Here is a 17,222-nt window from a genome sequence, read left to right as displayed (position 1 = left end):
TTCCCCCTCTACTCCCTCTGCCATCCCCCCTTTACCTCTCCGCAGCTAAAGCCTCATTTTCCCCTTTTCCCTCTGCTCCTCCACCTCTCCCTTCCCATCCCCACAGCACTGTACCCGTCCGCTCAACTGTATATATTTTCGTTACCCTATTTATTTTGTTAATGAATTGTACATCGCCTTGATTCTATTTAGTTGCCATTGTTTTTACGAGATGTTCTTCCCCTTGACGCTGTTTAGTGCCATTGTTCTTGTCTGTCCGTCTCCCCCGATTAGACTGTAAGCCCGTCAAACGGCAGGGACTGTCTCTATCTGTTGCCGACTTGTTCATCCCAAGCGCTTAGTACAGTGCTCTGCACATAGTAAGCGCTCAATAAATACTATTGAATGAATGAATGAATGAACGATTGAATGAGTGAATGAATAAATACCTTTGTTGATGATGATGATGATTATAGGCCTTGCTTATCATCTGAAGCCAGCCCTGAAAATTACCCTTCCTTCCACTGGAGACTAGAAAGTGCACATGGACCTAAACTCAAGTGGGGTGGGGGTGGGGGAGGAATCTAAGATTGAACAAGACACATGGACTCCAACTGCAGCAGAAGAGTTAGGTTTGACAAAATGAAGAGCTTCTGAATTGTCAGAATACTTTTGGAACCCAGCTCTAAGCTCTAAACTCCTGGAAGGTACAGTTCATCAATAAAGAAAGACAATCCCTCCATGCTCACTGTGTGCAGAGCACTGTACTAAGTGCTTGGGAGAATAATAATTATGGTACTAGTTAAGTGCTAGAACAGTGCCTGGCATGTAGTAAGCACTTGACAAATGCCACAGTTATTACCACTATTATTATTATTACAAGGTAATCAGTTTGGACACAGTCCCTTTCCCTTATTGGGCTCACAGTCTTAATCGCCACTTTACAAATGAGATAACTGAAAAGTGAAGCAACTTGCCCAAGTTCACCCAGCAGACATGTGGTGGATCTGGGATTAGAACCCAGATCCTTCTGATTCCCAGGTCCCTGCCCTATTCACTAAGCCACGCTGCTTAGTTGGTAGACATGTTTCCTTCCCTCAGTGAGCTACAGGGGTTGGCAGCCATCCCAGAACTTCCAAATCTAGTGGTCACTTGGGCCCTTCTCAAAGATGGCCACCATGTGGCTTCTCTCAAAAATAGTCATATCACTGCCCTATCCAAAGGTGGGTGCTGAAAGTTTTCTCTCCAAGATGGCCACACTTCCCTTCTCAAAAATGGTGTCAGGATTTTGGCGATCCATTAGCGGGGCATAAGTCAGGGTCTCAGAGCCACGCTCCTGGGGTGGTCATTTGAGGAGTGTATGCAGGACTGATGGCAGTGCAGTGGCAGAGATGGAGAAAGGGTAGACTTCAATAGTAACCCCAGTATCTCATGCTGCTTGTGCAAAAAGCTGCAGGTGATGGCATCTTTCAAATGAGGGAGTTGCTTGGCCCTTTCAGTCCCCACGCAAGGAGGAGAAATTCCTGAAGCCAGCCCTGAGGACTCGGCACCACACTCAGTACACAATTTTTTTCTATGGTGAGATTGACCATTCCAGTTCCTTTAACCCTCACCAACAGGCCTTATTTTCTATAATACTCTATTAAAATGGGGTTCTTATTTGGGGGAGAAAGGGGTGGGCAAAGAAGAAGGAGGAGGTTTCCGTCTGTTGAATTCTTTGACGTGTCTTTGCCAAGTTGTTTTTAGAAATCTTGAAGGAAAAATTCTCCAAGTAGGCACGATCTCCTCTGGCCATTACAGAGATAAATTTTCGTGTTTTCACCCTTGTCCGCTTTCTGAAAGTGGAGAACGAATAACTGTAAAATCCAGCCAGAGAATTGACCGAGCATCGTATCGGTTAAAGAGAATTCAGTTTTTCCCTTTATTCCCAGGGATAAGTGATTGTGCTGGGGACTAGTTGCTTTGCCAAACCAGGAGTTCTGATTTGTAGATACCTTCCTAGAAGTTTCTTTACCCTTATTTCAGGGGTTTCTCTGTGCTTCAGCCCTTACCATCAAGTCTGCCTGAACTTTACCCTCCTCATCCTGGGCTCATTGTCCAGCGAGCAGCTGAAAGGTAGGCCCTCCCCTCTCCCCTTCCTCCCACCCACCCCCCGGGCAGCCGGAGAATCACTAAGGATTAAAAGTCTTAAATTGTGTCATACTGGAGAGCGGAGCTCCTGAGGTTGGATGGATTTGCCCTGGATTTGCCTCCACTCTGTTTATCTTTTAGAAGATTCCTCAGTAGTGGGAGCGAAAGAGAGAGTGAGGAAGAGGGAAAAGGAGAGGGCTTCAAGGCGGCTATTATAAGGGGCCAATGTTTTAATTAAAACGGATGGGGTCCAACGGTTTGAGCTGCTGGGATTGCTGGGAGCTCGTTAGCTGAAGCCGCATTGCCCTCTAGTGCTGCAACATGTCCGGGCTCCTCTCCTTCCCTGATGTCACTGGCAGGCAGAGTAAGCGAGGCAGCCACTTCATTGAAAGCTGCCGAACGGCTTGCAAACGGTCCTCGGAGAAGCCTGTCACCACAGCTCGGCAGAAGCTCTCCTCCCTGCAGAGCCCCAGGGAGCGGAGGCCAGAGAACCACCGGATCCTGCCTCCCTTAGGCTCCAAGGAGCCGCTGCATCACTGGGAACCGGCTCCCCCGGAGAAATAAACCAACTTTGGACTGCCTTCTGTCTTCTCTTTTCCTCAACAGGCTTCAGAGGATTTCCTCCCCGCATGCCTGCTTACTTCTCTGCCCTGGGAGATGAGGCTTCTCCAGGGGAGTGTTCTTTTCCGGGCAGTGAAGACTTGGGCCCAGAGGAGAAACTTGAATGAACGCTGAGGGCCTTTGCGCACCGCCTGGGGAGCCGGTTTCCCCTTGCTATGGAGGGCGATTTCTAAGATGAATCCCCACCCGGATGAGACCCTCAACCTATCGACACCCGCTTCCCTGGAAGACGCCTCCCTGGGCAATGACAGCCTGGTTGGCTCGAACCGGACAGTCAGCAATTCCAGCTTGCCGGCCCTGGATGTCACCAGGGCCATCTCCGTGGGGATCGTGCTCGGCGCCTTCATCCTCTTCGCCATCGTGGGGAACATCCTGGTGATCCTCTCCGTCGCCTGCAACCGGCACCTGCGGACGCCCACCAACTACTTCATCGTCAACCTGGCCATCGCGGACCTGCTGCTGAGCTTCACCGTCCTGCCCTTCTCGGCCGCGCTCGAGGTGCTGGGCTACTGGGTCCTGGGGAGGGTCTTCTGTGACATCTGGGCGGCCGTGGACGTGCTCTGCTGCACGGCGTCCATCCTGAGCCTGTGCGCCATCTCCATAGACAGGTACATCGGCGTGCGCTACTCCCTCCGGTACCCGACCCTGGTCACGAGGCGCAAAGCGATCCTCGCCCTGCTGAGCGTCTGGGGGTTGTCCATGGTCATCTCCATCGGGCCCCTGCTCGGGTGGAAGGAGCCCGCGCCCAATGATGAGAAGGAGTGCGGGGTCACCGAGGAACCCTTCTATGCCCTGTTTTCGTCCTTGGGCTCCTTTTACATTCCGCTGATCGTCATCCTGGTGATGTACTGCCGGGTCTACGTGGTCGCCAAAAAGACCACCAAGAACTTGGAAGCGGGGGTGATGAAGGAGATGTCCGACTCCAAGGAGCTGACGTTAAGAATCCACTACAGAAACATACACGAGGACACCTTCAGTAGCACCAAGGCCAAAGGGCACCATCCCAGGAACTCCATTTCGGTCAAACTTTTCAAGTTCTCCCGGGAAAAGAAGGCGGCCAAGACCCTGGGCATCGTGGTCGGAATGTTTATCTTGTGCTGGCTGCCCTTCTTCATAGCTCTGCCACTCGGTAAGTTGGGGGCCGGGACTTGCTGGCGGAAAGGGATTTCAGTGTGTGATAACTGCCATTTTCAGCCAGCTGGTTGAGACCGTGGGGTGTGCACGTGCTCGTGTCTGTGTATATATGTACCCGCGTGGTGGTTGGGCGGATGTCTGTCTGTGGGTGCGGGTTGGATCCTAGCTAAATTGATTCACATTGCCAACATTTTGCACGGTCTGCAGCTTGCTCTGTACCGGCTCAGAAATTAGTTAAACGTTCGACATCCCTCGCCACGGGGTTCCTGAAATATGATCACAGAGAAAATCTCCCTCGACACATTATAAGAATGATCCATTTGGCATTCTTCACTTAGAAATTTTAAAGCTCCAACAAATGTATGCTCTAGCTTGGCTGAGAAATAGATTGAGCCATCTCAGGCATTATTTTAATAAATTCCAATTACACGCTTGGTCTGCTAAAACCGTGTTACTAATACGGTCCATAAAACAGTTATCACATTGGTGGTGAGTTAGCTTAAGAAGCTCAAAACCATTTCTTGGACCGAACCAAAGCTCTCGGTTAAAATGTTTCTAAAGTGCCTTTCACCAAACAGTCCTCCCGCCCAGAGCCGTTCAAAGGCAATTTTCCCTCCCCTTAGCTTGTCAGTTCTCCTCGTGCTTAGCTGTAGTGTTGCTGCTCTTGTTTCATTGCCGGTTCTCAAAGAATTTTATGGTTGTTCCCAGCAACTCAGATCAATCGCAGCCTCTTGAAGGAGCTAAATGGGAGAAACATGAAAGGCGCAGACCGTAACTTACTCTTTCTGGGGTCCTGAGGTTATTAAACAGAAATATGCCTAGCTCCTGTGTCTTATGGAACACCGTATCATTAGCTACAATTTTGCCCTCCCCCCAACCCCGACCCAACGCTCCCCTCCCAATCCCTTTGCTTCCTGCTGCAATTCAAATTATAGGGATGGGCCTTCGAATTGGTACCGATCTAATAAAAAATAATTAGGTGGATTCTTTCTTTGGTTAAGATTTCCTTTTGCTGTTCTACCTCTAAAGGAATGGAACCAAAAGTATTGACATGAAGCATTCAGAGATTCATGCAGGAAAAGAACTTGGAGTGAGAACAGGAGTTTACAGACAGCAGCCAGGAGAACTTTGACACGTTGTATTAATGACGGCTGAAATCCTGATGGCCTCTTTTAAAGACCTTTTAATCCTCTCTTAATAATCAGTGATATAAGGGAAACCATCCGTGTGGTAGAAGGGGAGGATTTCTTTACTAGATAGAATTCGTATGTTCCCCGAACCAGTGGACTAGAAATGAATAATGCCTTGCATTTCTATAACACAATTCTTCTGAAAATTCATAGGGCTTTCACATTTAGTTTCTAATTTATCCTCACAACCCTATGAGATAAGAAGGACTAAGAATTATTTTCCCCTTTTAACAGATGTAAAATTTGAGACCCGGGAATGTTAACTAACTTGCCTGAAGCCACACAGTGGCATAAACCAGGACCCAGATCTTTGAATCTCACTGCATGGCTCTTCCCACTGCACCACTGTACCTGAAAAAAACAGACTTACTTAGTCCTGGGAACAGGAGACTGAAACCTTCTCTGAAAAATGACACTTGGGGTTCGGTCTTTCTAGAACTTACACAGATTCTGCTCAGGAATCAGGAGTCCAGGATTTTAGTACCAACAACACCACTTGCCTGCTTTGTGACCCTGGGCAAGTCATTCAATCTCTCTGTGCCTCTTTCCTCATTTCTAAAACTCTTAGGCTGGGAGACCCATGTGGCACAGAAACTGTGTCTGCTCTGATTATTTTGTCTACGCCAATGCTTAGCACACTGTTCGGTGCATAGTAAGTCCTTAATAAATACCACTAGTATTATTATTGTTGTTGTTTCTTTAGGAGAATCTGTCCTCCTGGTCCATCCTAGCCAAGTCCAAACTAAGTCCAACATCCATTACTCTCCTTACTTCACCACTGTCTGCCTCAAAAAGAGAGATGCCTGTTCCTACTCATTTGCTAGCTCCTTTATTTTCAGTCGGCGAAACAGTGTGTGGAGTTAGGCATCTTTCAATGCTCCAAGTCACACAAAGTTCCCATCTTGAGGCTAATGAAATATTAATGAATTTTAATTTTAATCTTAAGTGTCACTTGTAATTTTAATGGTAAAAGTTACTTGTATTTTTTAAAGACTCTTTGGAACTGCTGGCTGTTGTCAAATTTTGTTGAAACTAGTGTCAAAGATCGCTCTTGAGGGAGAAAGAAATAAAATGATTAACCACATCTCTACCACTCTTTCACTTGGCTGAGGTGTTAAGGTTTGTTACCATAGCTGTCAGAAATTGAGTCTAACATCCTTATTAGAAGTTAGAGAAATATGGGATTGTGAGTGCAAATATTATGAGAGAAGCAGTGTTGCTTAGTGGAGAGAACACAGGCCTGGGAGTCAGTGGACCTAGGTTCTAATCCCGGTTCTGTCACTTGCCTGCTGTGTGAACTTGAGCAAATCCCTTAACTTCTCTGGATCTCATTTCGTCAACTATAAGATGGGGATTCATTACCTGTTCTCACTTCTATTTAGATTGTAATCCATATGGGACCAGTGACTGTGTCCCATCTGATACTCTTGTATTTACCCCAAGACTTACTACATTTATTATCATTATTGTTATTATTATTATTATTATTACCCCCAGTTCTCTTGGGAATGCAAAGTCCTGGGGTTAGGCCTGAGTATCAGGAACTGGCAAAGCCTAGGAGAAAACAGGAAAAGGTTGCAGGTGAAATTAGACCAGAAACAACAAGATAGCTCAGGAAAGCCAGCCCACCACTGCAGTGGAAAATCCTGAAACACTAAAAAGGTAAAAGAGAGATAAAATTGGCAAGCTACTCCCTGCTGCAAAGCAACTTCCTTCTCCTTAACTCTCCACACTCTTTGTTGACTCTTCTATCTTCCTTTTCCCATTTCTCTCTCCTTTTCATCCTCCCCCTCTCTCTTTTACCCCTCTTTCTGACATCTCCCTCTTTCCCTCCCCTCTCCCTCCATCCCTAGGTCCATGCCTTTCCCAAGGACCTGCCACTCTGGCTTCTTAGGGACTTGCATACCCACACTGAAGAGCCAGGTGATTGGGTCTCACTCTCACCATTATGCTCTTCTGATCACGTGTGTGCTTACCCTGACTCTCTCCTCCCTTCTTACCTGAAAATTTGGCCAAGAATGGTCCTTGGTATAGGAACTTACCTTGGTTGGCTTTAGAGAGATCATTTTTTCACCTTAGAAAATGGTTTTGTCCCTGCTTCTCTCTGCCTGAGTCAAAACTAGGCCCTGAATATTAATTTCTTCGAAATTAGTGGATTCTAAAGGCAAAGTTTTAAGAGGGTCAGGCTGGGATGGGTAAAGGGATCGTAAAACACCACAGAAGCATTTACCCCTCTGCAAAGCTCTTCCAAGGGCTAAGAAGATGGAAGCTAATTCCAGATAGAAACAGCATGCCACTAGTTAGTAAACAGACTTCCAAAGGAAATGATGGGGATGAAATCTCCTGAGAGTATGTTCGAAGAGCATGCCACTCAGCAAGAATGCTTGAAGACCAATTTTTTTCCAATTTATTTCCTTGCCTGGTCTTCATCTTAATGAGGAAGTCGCCTTGACAATGGATGAGGGCTCTTGTGCTTTCCTTGTGTCCTTCCAAATGGCAGATGGAAGACTCTGTCCTGACCACAAAGCCTGGACTTCCTCTCTTCACCCACTTTTGTGTGGCCCAGGATAGAGTCTGATGGGGGAGGAGAGCAGTAAGCAAAGAAGGAGCAGAACTCTAACCCAAAAAGATCTTGCTGTTCTGCCCGTGTCCTCAGAGCACAGAAGCAGGGATTGGAAGGACAAGTGATAATTGGACCGTAATAGAGTGGAATTCCGACTACATGAGATATTAGCAAGTTTTCTGGGTAGAATCAACTGTTTTGAATCTCAATCGTGGATCCAGTCATCACCACTAGTGTGAAACCTTGATCCGTACGAAGCAGCAGCTCTGCTACTAAATGATATGCGCTGCAGTAAGGAAAATTAACTACTAACCAGCCTGCCAACTGGTAGCTGAATCTAGCGAGTCGTTTAGAAAATACTGGAGTCTTGCCTGGCTTAAAATAATTCTTTTCCTTTTTAAATGCTGAAAGGCACCAGGAAACTCCTCTCTGTCCCCTGTCAAAAAGAAAAAAAAAATGAACCCAAAATAAACCAACCCTGGAGTGTGGGGTCCAAAATCCTTCCCTGGTAATTTTCCAGCCCTCCCTTTCAAATGGATTTGCTATATTTCCACCTTACTCTGAATGAAATATCCAGGCTGATGAGAACCATGCACCCCCTTCCTGGACACTTCATCAATAGGGTTTCTAACTGATGAGATATTGAAACTTACAAGGCCATAAGGGAAAAAAGTATTTGTTTGAGGAGGTTTTGTCAGCAGGAGGGAGAGCTATATGTAGTATGGAACCCTCCACATTGGCCAGATTCCTGCCTTTCCCCCTTCAGTCCCACTTGTAATACTTAGCAACGTAAGATGGCTTCGGAAATCCAGAATACTGTACATTCTTTGACTGTATATTTACATTCCTTTTCTCAAATACAAGAAACTTCTTTATTTCAAAATGCTATTCTTATCCCTGTCCCCACCAAAAGACCCAGAGTGAAATTTAAGAAGTACCTTCATTTAAGGTAGAGGGATAGGAGGAGCCTTTTTGTAGGTCCCTTCATTTATGCCTTATGCATTCCAAAAGATCGCCTGTGCTACGCTTTTAAACACATCAAGTGGAAACTAGTTCTGGGCCCTGCTCACAGTTGGATGGGAATTGGAACTCACTATATGTTCACCACCTGGCTGAATGTGTTAACTTCCCTGTTCATAGTTTGTTGACTACACAACCTCAGCAACCTCCTTGACCTTTGAATAGAGAGTTAAAGGCTAGAAGTGGTTGGTCAGAAGCTGATCCCTCTGAACATGCATGAATGTAATTAATGAAATGCCAAGAGACTTAGACTAGGGTGTCTTACAGGGAAAAAGAGCATCTAATTGGCTCATTTGAAACAACCCAGGCAGTGAATCTCTCAGTGAATGTTTCGCCCTCGGATAGTCATCTGTTCGGCTCCAAAAATTTTCCAGAAAAAAAAAAACCCAAATCTCTGACCTGTGCATTGAAAGCTTAACCTCTTAAAGCATAAGGCTCATGAGAGAGGTGAAAAAGCAGAGTGAGACTACTTTAATCTAAACACCAGAACAGTGATGTAGAATGGCCGAACATTTGCAGGTTTCCTTTGTATTTTTAAATTTGGAGATGAGGGAAAGGAAAAGAGAGAAAATATGGGGAAGTAGGGGGTCTTTTAAAAACTGCCCATGGCTTTGGAATCAGCTGAATATTTCTTGATGAATAGATAGTAGTTGGAACAGGGGCTGTGTGACAAAAGTTAAGTGAAAAACTCGACGGGATCCTTTACCTGATCTCACCTCAAAACAGGGGGACCTGCAAGAAAAGTTACAATTGTACCTGCAGTGGAGGAATAAATGAAAAGTAAAGTTGGAACACAAAAAATCTGTTTACCAAGAGGTGCCCCATATGAGGAGCCTATAAAACTATATGATGGGAGGCAGGGCTGTGTTTAGAGATTTACAAGCTCTTTCTGCACCCCATCCACCCTTCAACTCCTGGTGAAACTTGAGATCTTCGAAGGTGAAGAGGCTGCCCTAGGCTTGAATCAGCCAGAAGCTCATAAATTGAGATCCTCTGAGAGGAGGAATACAAGACAGGTGAGTTAGGGGTAGCGCCCTGCACGTCTTGGATAAAAATACAGGCTGGCTTGGGTTTGAATGGGTTGGAATAGCGGGGACTGCCTTCCATTTGTTTCAGGTCTCTTTAAGCTGAGGAGATCACAACCACTGCCCTTACCATGTAGGTGCCAGACTCATTATATTCCTGTTGGGCTTCAAAGTCCTGGGGATCCCTCAGGAACAGCCATAGGCCTAACTGCTGAGTGTGAGAGGTTGAGCCTTGTTTGACTGTGGGATGTATGATCAATTGGGATTTTTTAGCCTGTGCACCCAAAGTTAGGGGTGCCCAATCAATCCTTAGAGAAAAAAAGATTGCCAGCAGATGATCCGTACTGCTGCTCCTCTTTCTCTCTCTCTCTCCCCATCCCAATCATAGAGTCATAAAGCAGTTTTATGGGATCATCATCTCCTCCATATCACTGCCTCTGGGAAGGTGAATGCCTAAACATCGATCAATCAGAGATATTATTGAGTTCTTACTATATGCAGAGCCCTATACAAAGCATTTGGGGAAATACAGTAGAACAGAACTAGCAGACACATTCCCAGCCCCTAGCAAGCTTACAGTCTAGAGGGATCTAATAGTTATCTATTCTGCTTTTAGGGATCTCAAAAGATGTTTACTTTATAATCTCTAAATAGATACTGCCTCCTCTATCATGATGGAGAAGGGATCCTAGTTTCTTTCTTTATCCCTAAAGCCACAGGTCTTTCTTTCCTACAAGCCTAGATCCCAGTGCTCATTTCTGTCAGCGTGTTTTTGCTCCAACATAGAGGTAGCTGCCTGAGGGCTATTTGGGAGCTTGGGCAGGCAAGAGTCTGGCCTCCCTTTCGGGGTGTGCATGTCAGTAGTGCTATAAAAGTTACATTTATATGCTTTCATCATTAGGAAGCCAGGCTGCAATGTTCAGAAACAGAATGTACTAACATATGGAGATGGAGATGTTTCTTCAGAAACCTTTTTGCTTTTTTAGCAATTGCCACAAACTGCATCTCACTCAGCTGGAACACTGTCTCTGGTCTGTACCCATTTTGGGATTGCTTTTCATTCTCTAGAAAGTCTACTTCAAGATAAGATTTCCAGCCAGGCTAATGGGCATTGCTGTAAAGAAAGAACTCAAGCACACAAGCTTTAGACCAGACCACAGTTAAAGTGCCCACAAAGATAATCAGCACTCCCGCTAATGAGCATGATGTTTTAGAAGAAAGGTCTTCATTTGTCCTATATGGGTTTCCCCGACTTATTTTGACATCTGCTGATCAGTCCACCCTGTGAACTTAATGACCAAACTTAACCCCCCTTTTTTTTGCATCTAATGCTATTTCCCAAAGCGCTTTTCACTTCAATTGTGTCATTTTATATTCACAACATCCCTAGGAGGTGAGTATCATTATCCTCACTTGACAGATGAAGAAACTGAGGCCCAGAGAAGTTAAGTGAATTGCCATGGTCACACATCAGGCCAGAGAAAGAACCGAGACTAGAATCCAGGTTTTCTGCCTCCCAGTCTCCTGACCTTTCCACCAGTCCACACTGCCTCCCAAGCTACCAATAGCTTCAATTATCTTGGTGCAGACTTCACTGGCATTTTATGATTTGTCAGGTTTGTGGGTTGCATTCTCATAAAGCTTCTAGACTGTGAGCCCCTTGTGGGCAGAGATTGTCTCTATTTGTTGCTGAGTTATACTTTCCAAGCACTTAGTACAGTGCTCTGCACACAGTAAGTGCTCAATAAATATGATTGAATGAATAAGGCTGCACAACATTCACCAAAGAGGGTAGAGGGTAGAGGGTAGGGAAGCAGCATGGCTCAGTGGAAAGAGCACAGGCTTGGGAGTCAGAGGTCATGGGTTAGAATGCCTGCTCTGCCACTTGTCAGCTGTGTGACTGTGGGCAAGTCACTAACTTCTCTGCGCCTCAGAGTTCCCTCATCTGTAAAATGGGGATTAGGCTGAGCCTCACGTGGGACATCCTGATTACCCTATATCTCCCCCAGGGCTTAGAACAGTGCTCTGCACATAGTAAGCGCTTAACAAATACCAACACTACTACTAGAGGACAGTAAGGGAGAAGGTCTGTGCCTGGCCATTTTACTAGGAATGGAGAAGAACAAAAAAAAAAAATCACACCCCAGCCTGGTGTGAAAATGGTATTGGATCTGTCTTTGAGCTGGCAATGACTTTTGGTGTACATAATAGCCAGAAGGTAATTCTGCTGTCCATATTTAGTAAAAATACAGAAGAGAGAAAATCCATAAACAGCGAGAGAACAGTGGAGACATAAGCAATGCTAAAGAGTTCATAAAAGATTCCTTCTCCGTCCCCTGCAGGTCTTTCTGCCACCCAATGGGGAACAGTGGGGAGATTCTGTACTTAGGACAGAAGACAGGAATTGTTCAAAATTTTGTTGCAAAATTCAACCAGACTTGAAGGGCCACATAACTGCATCATGAAAACTGGCTGAGGAAGGGAGGGAGTAATAAATAAGTCTTGGTGTGGCATTATCTGGGGAAGTTTCTCAGTGAGTAGCTACAAGGCTAATGAGAGTTCAGGTCATGAGTCTTGACCTTGATCTTGACCTTGCCTATTGATGTGAAAGAGTAATTCACCATGTGACTGTGACACTTTCGTATGATACTAAATTCGGAGGTGCTGCTACTAGAAGTGAGGACAGAGAAATGATATAAATGGATTTCAATTGGCTATCAGCAAGGAAAGGAAATAAGAAATGTGACTCAATATTAAGGTGATTCTGTTTTAATATATATTCCGTTGGTTAGTAGAATCTGTCACTTAGGAAAACCAATACCCAATTCACAAAGATAAAATATGTAGGTTTTAAAACATTGATTTTCCTCTCCCTGTAGATAGATTAAGAATCTACTATGATAATTTCAAGTAAAAATCACTTGCATGAGAACCACAATTTTCAGTTTTTGAATTCAGAATTCAAGAAATTGTAGAATTATTTGTCATGTTTCCCCCTCATATTATTTATGATCTAAAACTGCAAATCTTAGGGAGCTGAGCATTGGCCAAGGAAATCAGGGATGCCATTCAGTCACTGGCATTTAACTCTATGATTTGTTATGATTGCCTGTATGATTGCAGAGCTAAGAGAGGGTATCAAGAAGAACAGGCGGGATGCCAGGTGGTCCAGAGTGGGGCTGGGAAGGTCTGAGAACTGGAGCCAGAGGGTCTGGATAAGATGCAGAAATGGCCCTGTGTTGCTCAAGGAGAGAAAAAGGACTGGAGAAACTGTGGGAAACTGCATTGTTCAATCTATTCTCCCCTGGCTCCAGCATCAATTCCACTTTCCCCAGTCTATCCCCATTCATGAGCAGTTTAGTTGGGAAAGTGAAAAAAAAACCTCATGCGTCATCCATCTCTGCCCTTTCCCCAGACAGCTGAAATATCTGTGTTCCCTCTTTTAAAAAAATAGATTTCCTTTCCATTGGGTCTGTGGTTATTAATATCAAACCACCATTTCCCAAAATGAGTCCAATAATCAGCATCCATTTCTATTACCAAGCAAGGAGGCAGGTATCTGAGAAAAATGAATCAGCCATTATAACTGGATGGAAGAGAATATAAATAGGAAGAAGTCAGAAGACATGGGGAGCTAGCCACAATTTGGGTTTGAGTTTGCACTACAGTAGAAGTAAGGCATATTATGCAATGGACAGCTGGTAGTCTTTTCCTACACACTTCTAGACTGTAGAATGTAAGTTCGTTGTGGGCAGGGAATGTGTCTACCAACTCTTTTATATTGTACTCTCTCAATAACTTTGTAAAGTGCTCTGCACCCTTTAAGAGCTCAATAGATATGATTGAAATACAATTGATTGATTTTGGATAGACGTTCCTGAAAGGGAATAACCAGGTCTGACCAACTGTGAACAAAATATTGAATAAAAAATGTTGGAGGAGTTTCAGAAAAAAAGAATCAAAACTGATAAAAAGAGTGTTGGGAAATTAGACATCTCTACTGTGGAATCCTCTCAACAGAGACATTTTCCTCCCAGAGAATGGCTTTGCCTAAAGCAAGGGGAAATAGCATAACTGAAACAATAACTTCTCCTCTGACATTAGTTGAAATGATAAAGGGCTTTTCATTCCATGATTATAAACGGGCTTGGTTTTTTCCATTCCTTTTCATGTATGAATTCACTGAACTTCCAGTGCCAACTTTTCTCTGAGACTTTTCAAAGATAATTTTACCAGAACTAATATTAGCAGCTTCCCCTTCGTGACCATTTTACTGAATCAAGAACGGTAGAATAAAACATAAGGTCTTCTCTCCCTTCGGGTCACTTGCGTGTTTCATCATCATCGCCCTCAACAGCATTTATTGAACAGGGTACCAGTTACATCTCAAAAGTACTCTTCTACTATTATCCCCCACAAAATAGCTGTGCTCTGCACACAGTAAGTGCTCAATAAATACATTTGACTGATGGATTAACTTCAGTTCTCTCATATGCAAAATGATGATTCCACATTCCTGTTCTCCCTCCTAGTTAGACTGTGAGCCTCATGTGGGACCTGATTATCTTATATCTACCGTGGCTCAGTGGAAAGAGCCCGGGCTTTGGAGATAGGGGTCATGGGTTTGAAACCCAGCTCTGCCACTTGTCAGCTGTGTGACTGTGGGCAAGTCACTTAACTTCTCTGTGCCTCAGTTACCTCATCTGTAAAATGAGGATTAACTCTGAGCCTCACCTGGGACAACCTGATTACCCTGTATCTACCCCAGTGCTTAAAACAGTGCTCTGCACATAGTAAGCACTTAACAAATACCAACACTATTATTATTATTACAGTGCTTGGCACATAGTAAGCACTTAACAAATACCGCAGTGGTGATGATGGTGGTGATTATGATTGTTATTTATTATTATGAAAAATGAAGCTTGCTGTTCTAGGACTAGAGCAATACATAAGCAAGGCATGCCCATGATGCCACCCTACCCGATCTTATTTCCGAGGCAGAATGATTCCATTTTCTGGTAGGTTTCTCTGTACTGCCTAGGGAGAAGGAGGGTCACCACGTTTTATGACTGCCCATATCTCTGTCTAGTATTCTCCCGTTTTCCTGTTCATTCATTAGGTCTTTTCTCTCTGCTAAAAACATTCTTCCCATTGGGTTCACACAGAGCTGCAGCCAAAACATGTCAAAATATCAGCTAACTCATACTCAGTATATAAGTAAAGAGAAAGAAGAAAAACAAATATTTTATGAAGTGAAGAGACAAGAGGAAGGAGAAACTCTGGCAGGCAAGAAAACTCACAGATGAAAAAGCAAATGGAAAAAAATGTCTCAGTTAAAAACCACCACCTATTTTTTAAAGGAATTTCCTTGATATCAGCACCATATTTGCTCTAATAATTTAATTTAAAACAATTGACTGAGCTGCAAAGTTGGATATAATAAAGGGTTCACTAAAAATCAGTTATAACATCAAATGATACCGTAATTAAATTTACTGTTGCTGCACAAATTACTTTTAAGGATCTAATTACCTTATCTGCTGCTATCTGGTCTGAAACTGAATGACTGCTGTCATGTTTGAGTTGAACATCTGATAATGACTAGAAAAACAGGGTTTTCACAAGATCCTCTGAAGAGTCGGGGTGACTATATTCTGATACATCCGGATGAGTTTATCATGTTAAGCTGAAGAAGACGAAGGAATGATAAATGAAATCCACAAGTACTAGGAGATCGACTTGTGTTTGTATGACCTTTATCAAGTCACTTCCTTTTTCTGTGCCTCAGTTACCTCATCTGTAAAATGGGTATTGAGACTGTGAGCCCCACAGGGAACAGGGGCTGTGTCCAACCCGATTTGCTTGTATTCATTCCAGTGCTTACTACAGTGCCTAGCATAGAGTAAGTGCATATAGTAAGTAAAAAAACCCATCACCTTGAAAATGAGTTTTTACCAGTGCTTTTGCAAATTAAAAATGTCATAGAGTGAGATCTGGTGATCGGGAGAAATTCAGAACATCTGTTTTGGGTTGAGTATACAAATTTTCATTTTAAGTCCAATATCCAGTATTCTAAAGATCCAACCTAATTTCTTTCAAACCAAGAGTTAGGTGAATCCAGGCTAATTTGAATGGTAGTTTAGTAGAAGGCTTCCTTTTCCCAGGCTCAATGCTCTCAGGCAATCTGCATAACATTTTCCTTTTAAAATGCTTCTTCTTGTTTCTATCAAATCAGGTCCCTCTCCTTCTTCATAACTCTTCTCAACACATCTCCTCCAGGAAGTGTTTCCAGACAACCTCACCTTGCTCCAATCATTTTAATAATTCTCCTACCACATCTTTTTTTTCCTTCCCACATCCTTGATTACTTAGCACTTGGGACTACCTCTCTATATGGAGGTAGCCGACTGTGTGAATATTTTCATGTAATTATATATATATATTTCTTGGTCTTGATCCTGCCTTCCCTACTAGAATAGAAACTATGTAGTAGCAACAACCTTGTCTTCTCCTTTCTTCTCCTTGGAACAGGAAAGAAACCGTGTGGAGCCGGGCCACATGTACTTATCCTAAATAGTCAAATAAGACACATCTGATGATAACGTTCACTTATGAGTGCATGTATGAGCAAAAAGGCCAACAAGAGACCTGCAGTCTCAGTTCCATTGGGCACACAAAAAGCTTGTCCCTTGTTGTCATGCTTAAGGTTTCCAGCAATAGTGGCACTGTTTTCTCTTTTGTCTCTGTCTCTTGGTCCTCATGAAGCTTTTGCTTGAAGAGATCCATTCTCTTTCTGATAACAGTATGCCAGCCTCCCAGTGGACTCCCAGTTTTCAGCTGGGATGCAGCATTATCTGAGGCTCTGTTTTTCCAGGTCCCTAAAACATTTCCTCTGCTCTTCTTGCTTTCAGCTTTCCAAGTTCAGTTCTCCATTCAGCTGTCGTTCATTCTCTTCATGTGTTCCACTCAGCTGTGTCATAGTGAGCATGGCTTCAAAGCTAGGAGACTGATAGCATCCCAAAACTTCAGGGATTGTGAGGAGACTATGTTCCAGAATTTCACTGTTCATGCTGGGCACATGATCTTCTGCTGTTCTAACAACTGCCCCTCTAATCTTCAACCTGCAAATATTGATACTAGCATGGGTCTCTCACTGCTTTCCTGGGGAAGTAATGTGGATTAAATGAAAGAGCCAGGCTTGGGAATCAGAGGACCTGGCTAATCTCATCTCTGCCACTTGCCTGGGCCTCAGTTTCCTCATCTGTAAAGTGGGGATTCAATGCCTGTTCTGCCTTCTACTTAAATTGTGTGTCCCATGTGGAACAGGGACTGTGTCTGACCTGATTAACTTGCATCTATCCCAGCACTTACAACGTTCATTCATTCATTCAATCATATTTACTGAGTGCTTACTGTGTGCAGAACACTGTGCTAAGCTCTTGAAAAGTATAGTTCGGCACAACAGTGCTTGATACGTAGTAAGTGCTTAACAAATTACATTACTATTAGTATTATTTTTATTCCTGGTAATATTTCTCAAGCCAGTTCTGGCTCTCA

The 17,222-nt window shown here is 43.9% G+C and overlaps 1 protein-coding gene and 1 long non-coding RNA gene across 2 annotated transcripts in view; one reads left to right on the top strand and one right to left on the bottom strand.

The window, feature by feature from the left end:
• The window catches only part of ADRA1B (adrenoceptor alpha 1B), a 59,904-nt gene that overhangs the window by 30,827 nt on the left and 11,855 nt on the right, over positions 1 to 17,222 (top strand). The window contains exon 6 of the mRNA XM_029052040.2: positions 2,716 to 3,859. Within this exon, the coding sequence (XP_028907873.1) occupies positions 2,905 to 3,859 (955 nt within the window). The 5' untranslated portion in view covers positions 2,716 to 2,904. The remainder of the gene's footprint in view (positions 1 to 2,715; positions 3,860 to 17,222) is intronic.
• On the bottom strand, positions 5,350 to 16,647 carry LOC114806612. Its single transcript, XR_003754658.2, has 4 exons — positions 16,166 to 16,647; positions 15,198 to 15,351; positions 6,546 to 6,608; positions 5,350 to 5,405 (listed from the first exon to the last, which is right to left on the bottom strand). It is a non-coding gene; the product is annotated as an uncharacterized LOC114806612 (long non-coding RNA).

This window comes from Ornithorhynchus anatinus, chromosome X1 (assembly GCF_004115215.2).
Source record: "Ornithorhynchus anatinus isolate Pmale09 chromosome X1, mOrnAna1.pri.v4, whole genome shotgun sequence".
Lineage (NCBI taxonomy): Eukaryota > Metazoa > Chordata > Mammalia > Monotremata > Ornithorhynchidae > Ornithorhynchus > Ornithorhynchus anatinus.
This window is presented reverse-complemented; position numbering and strand designations above follow the sequence as displayed.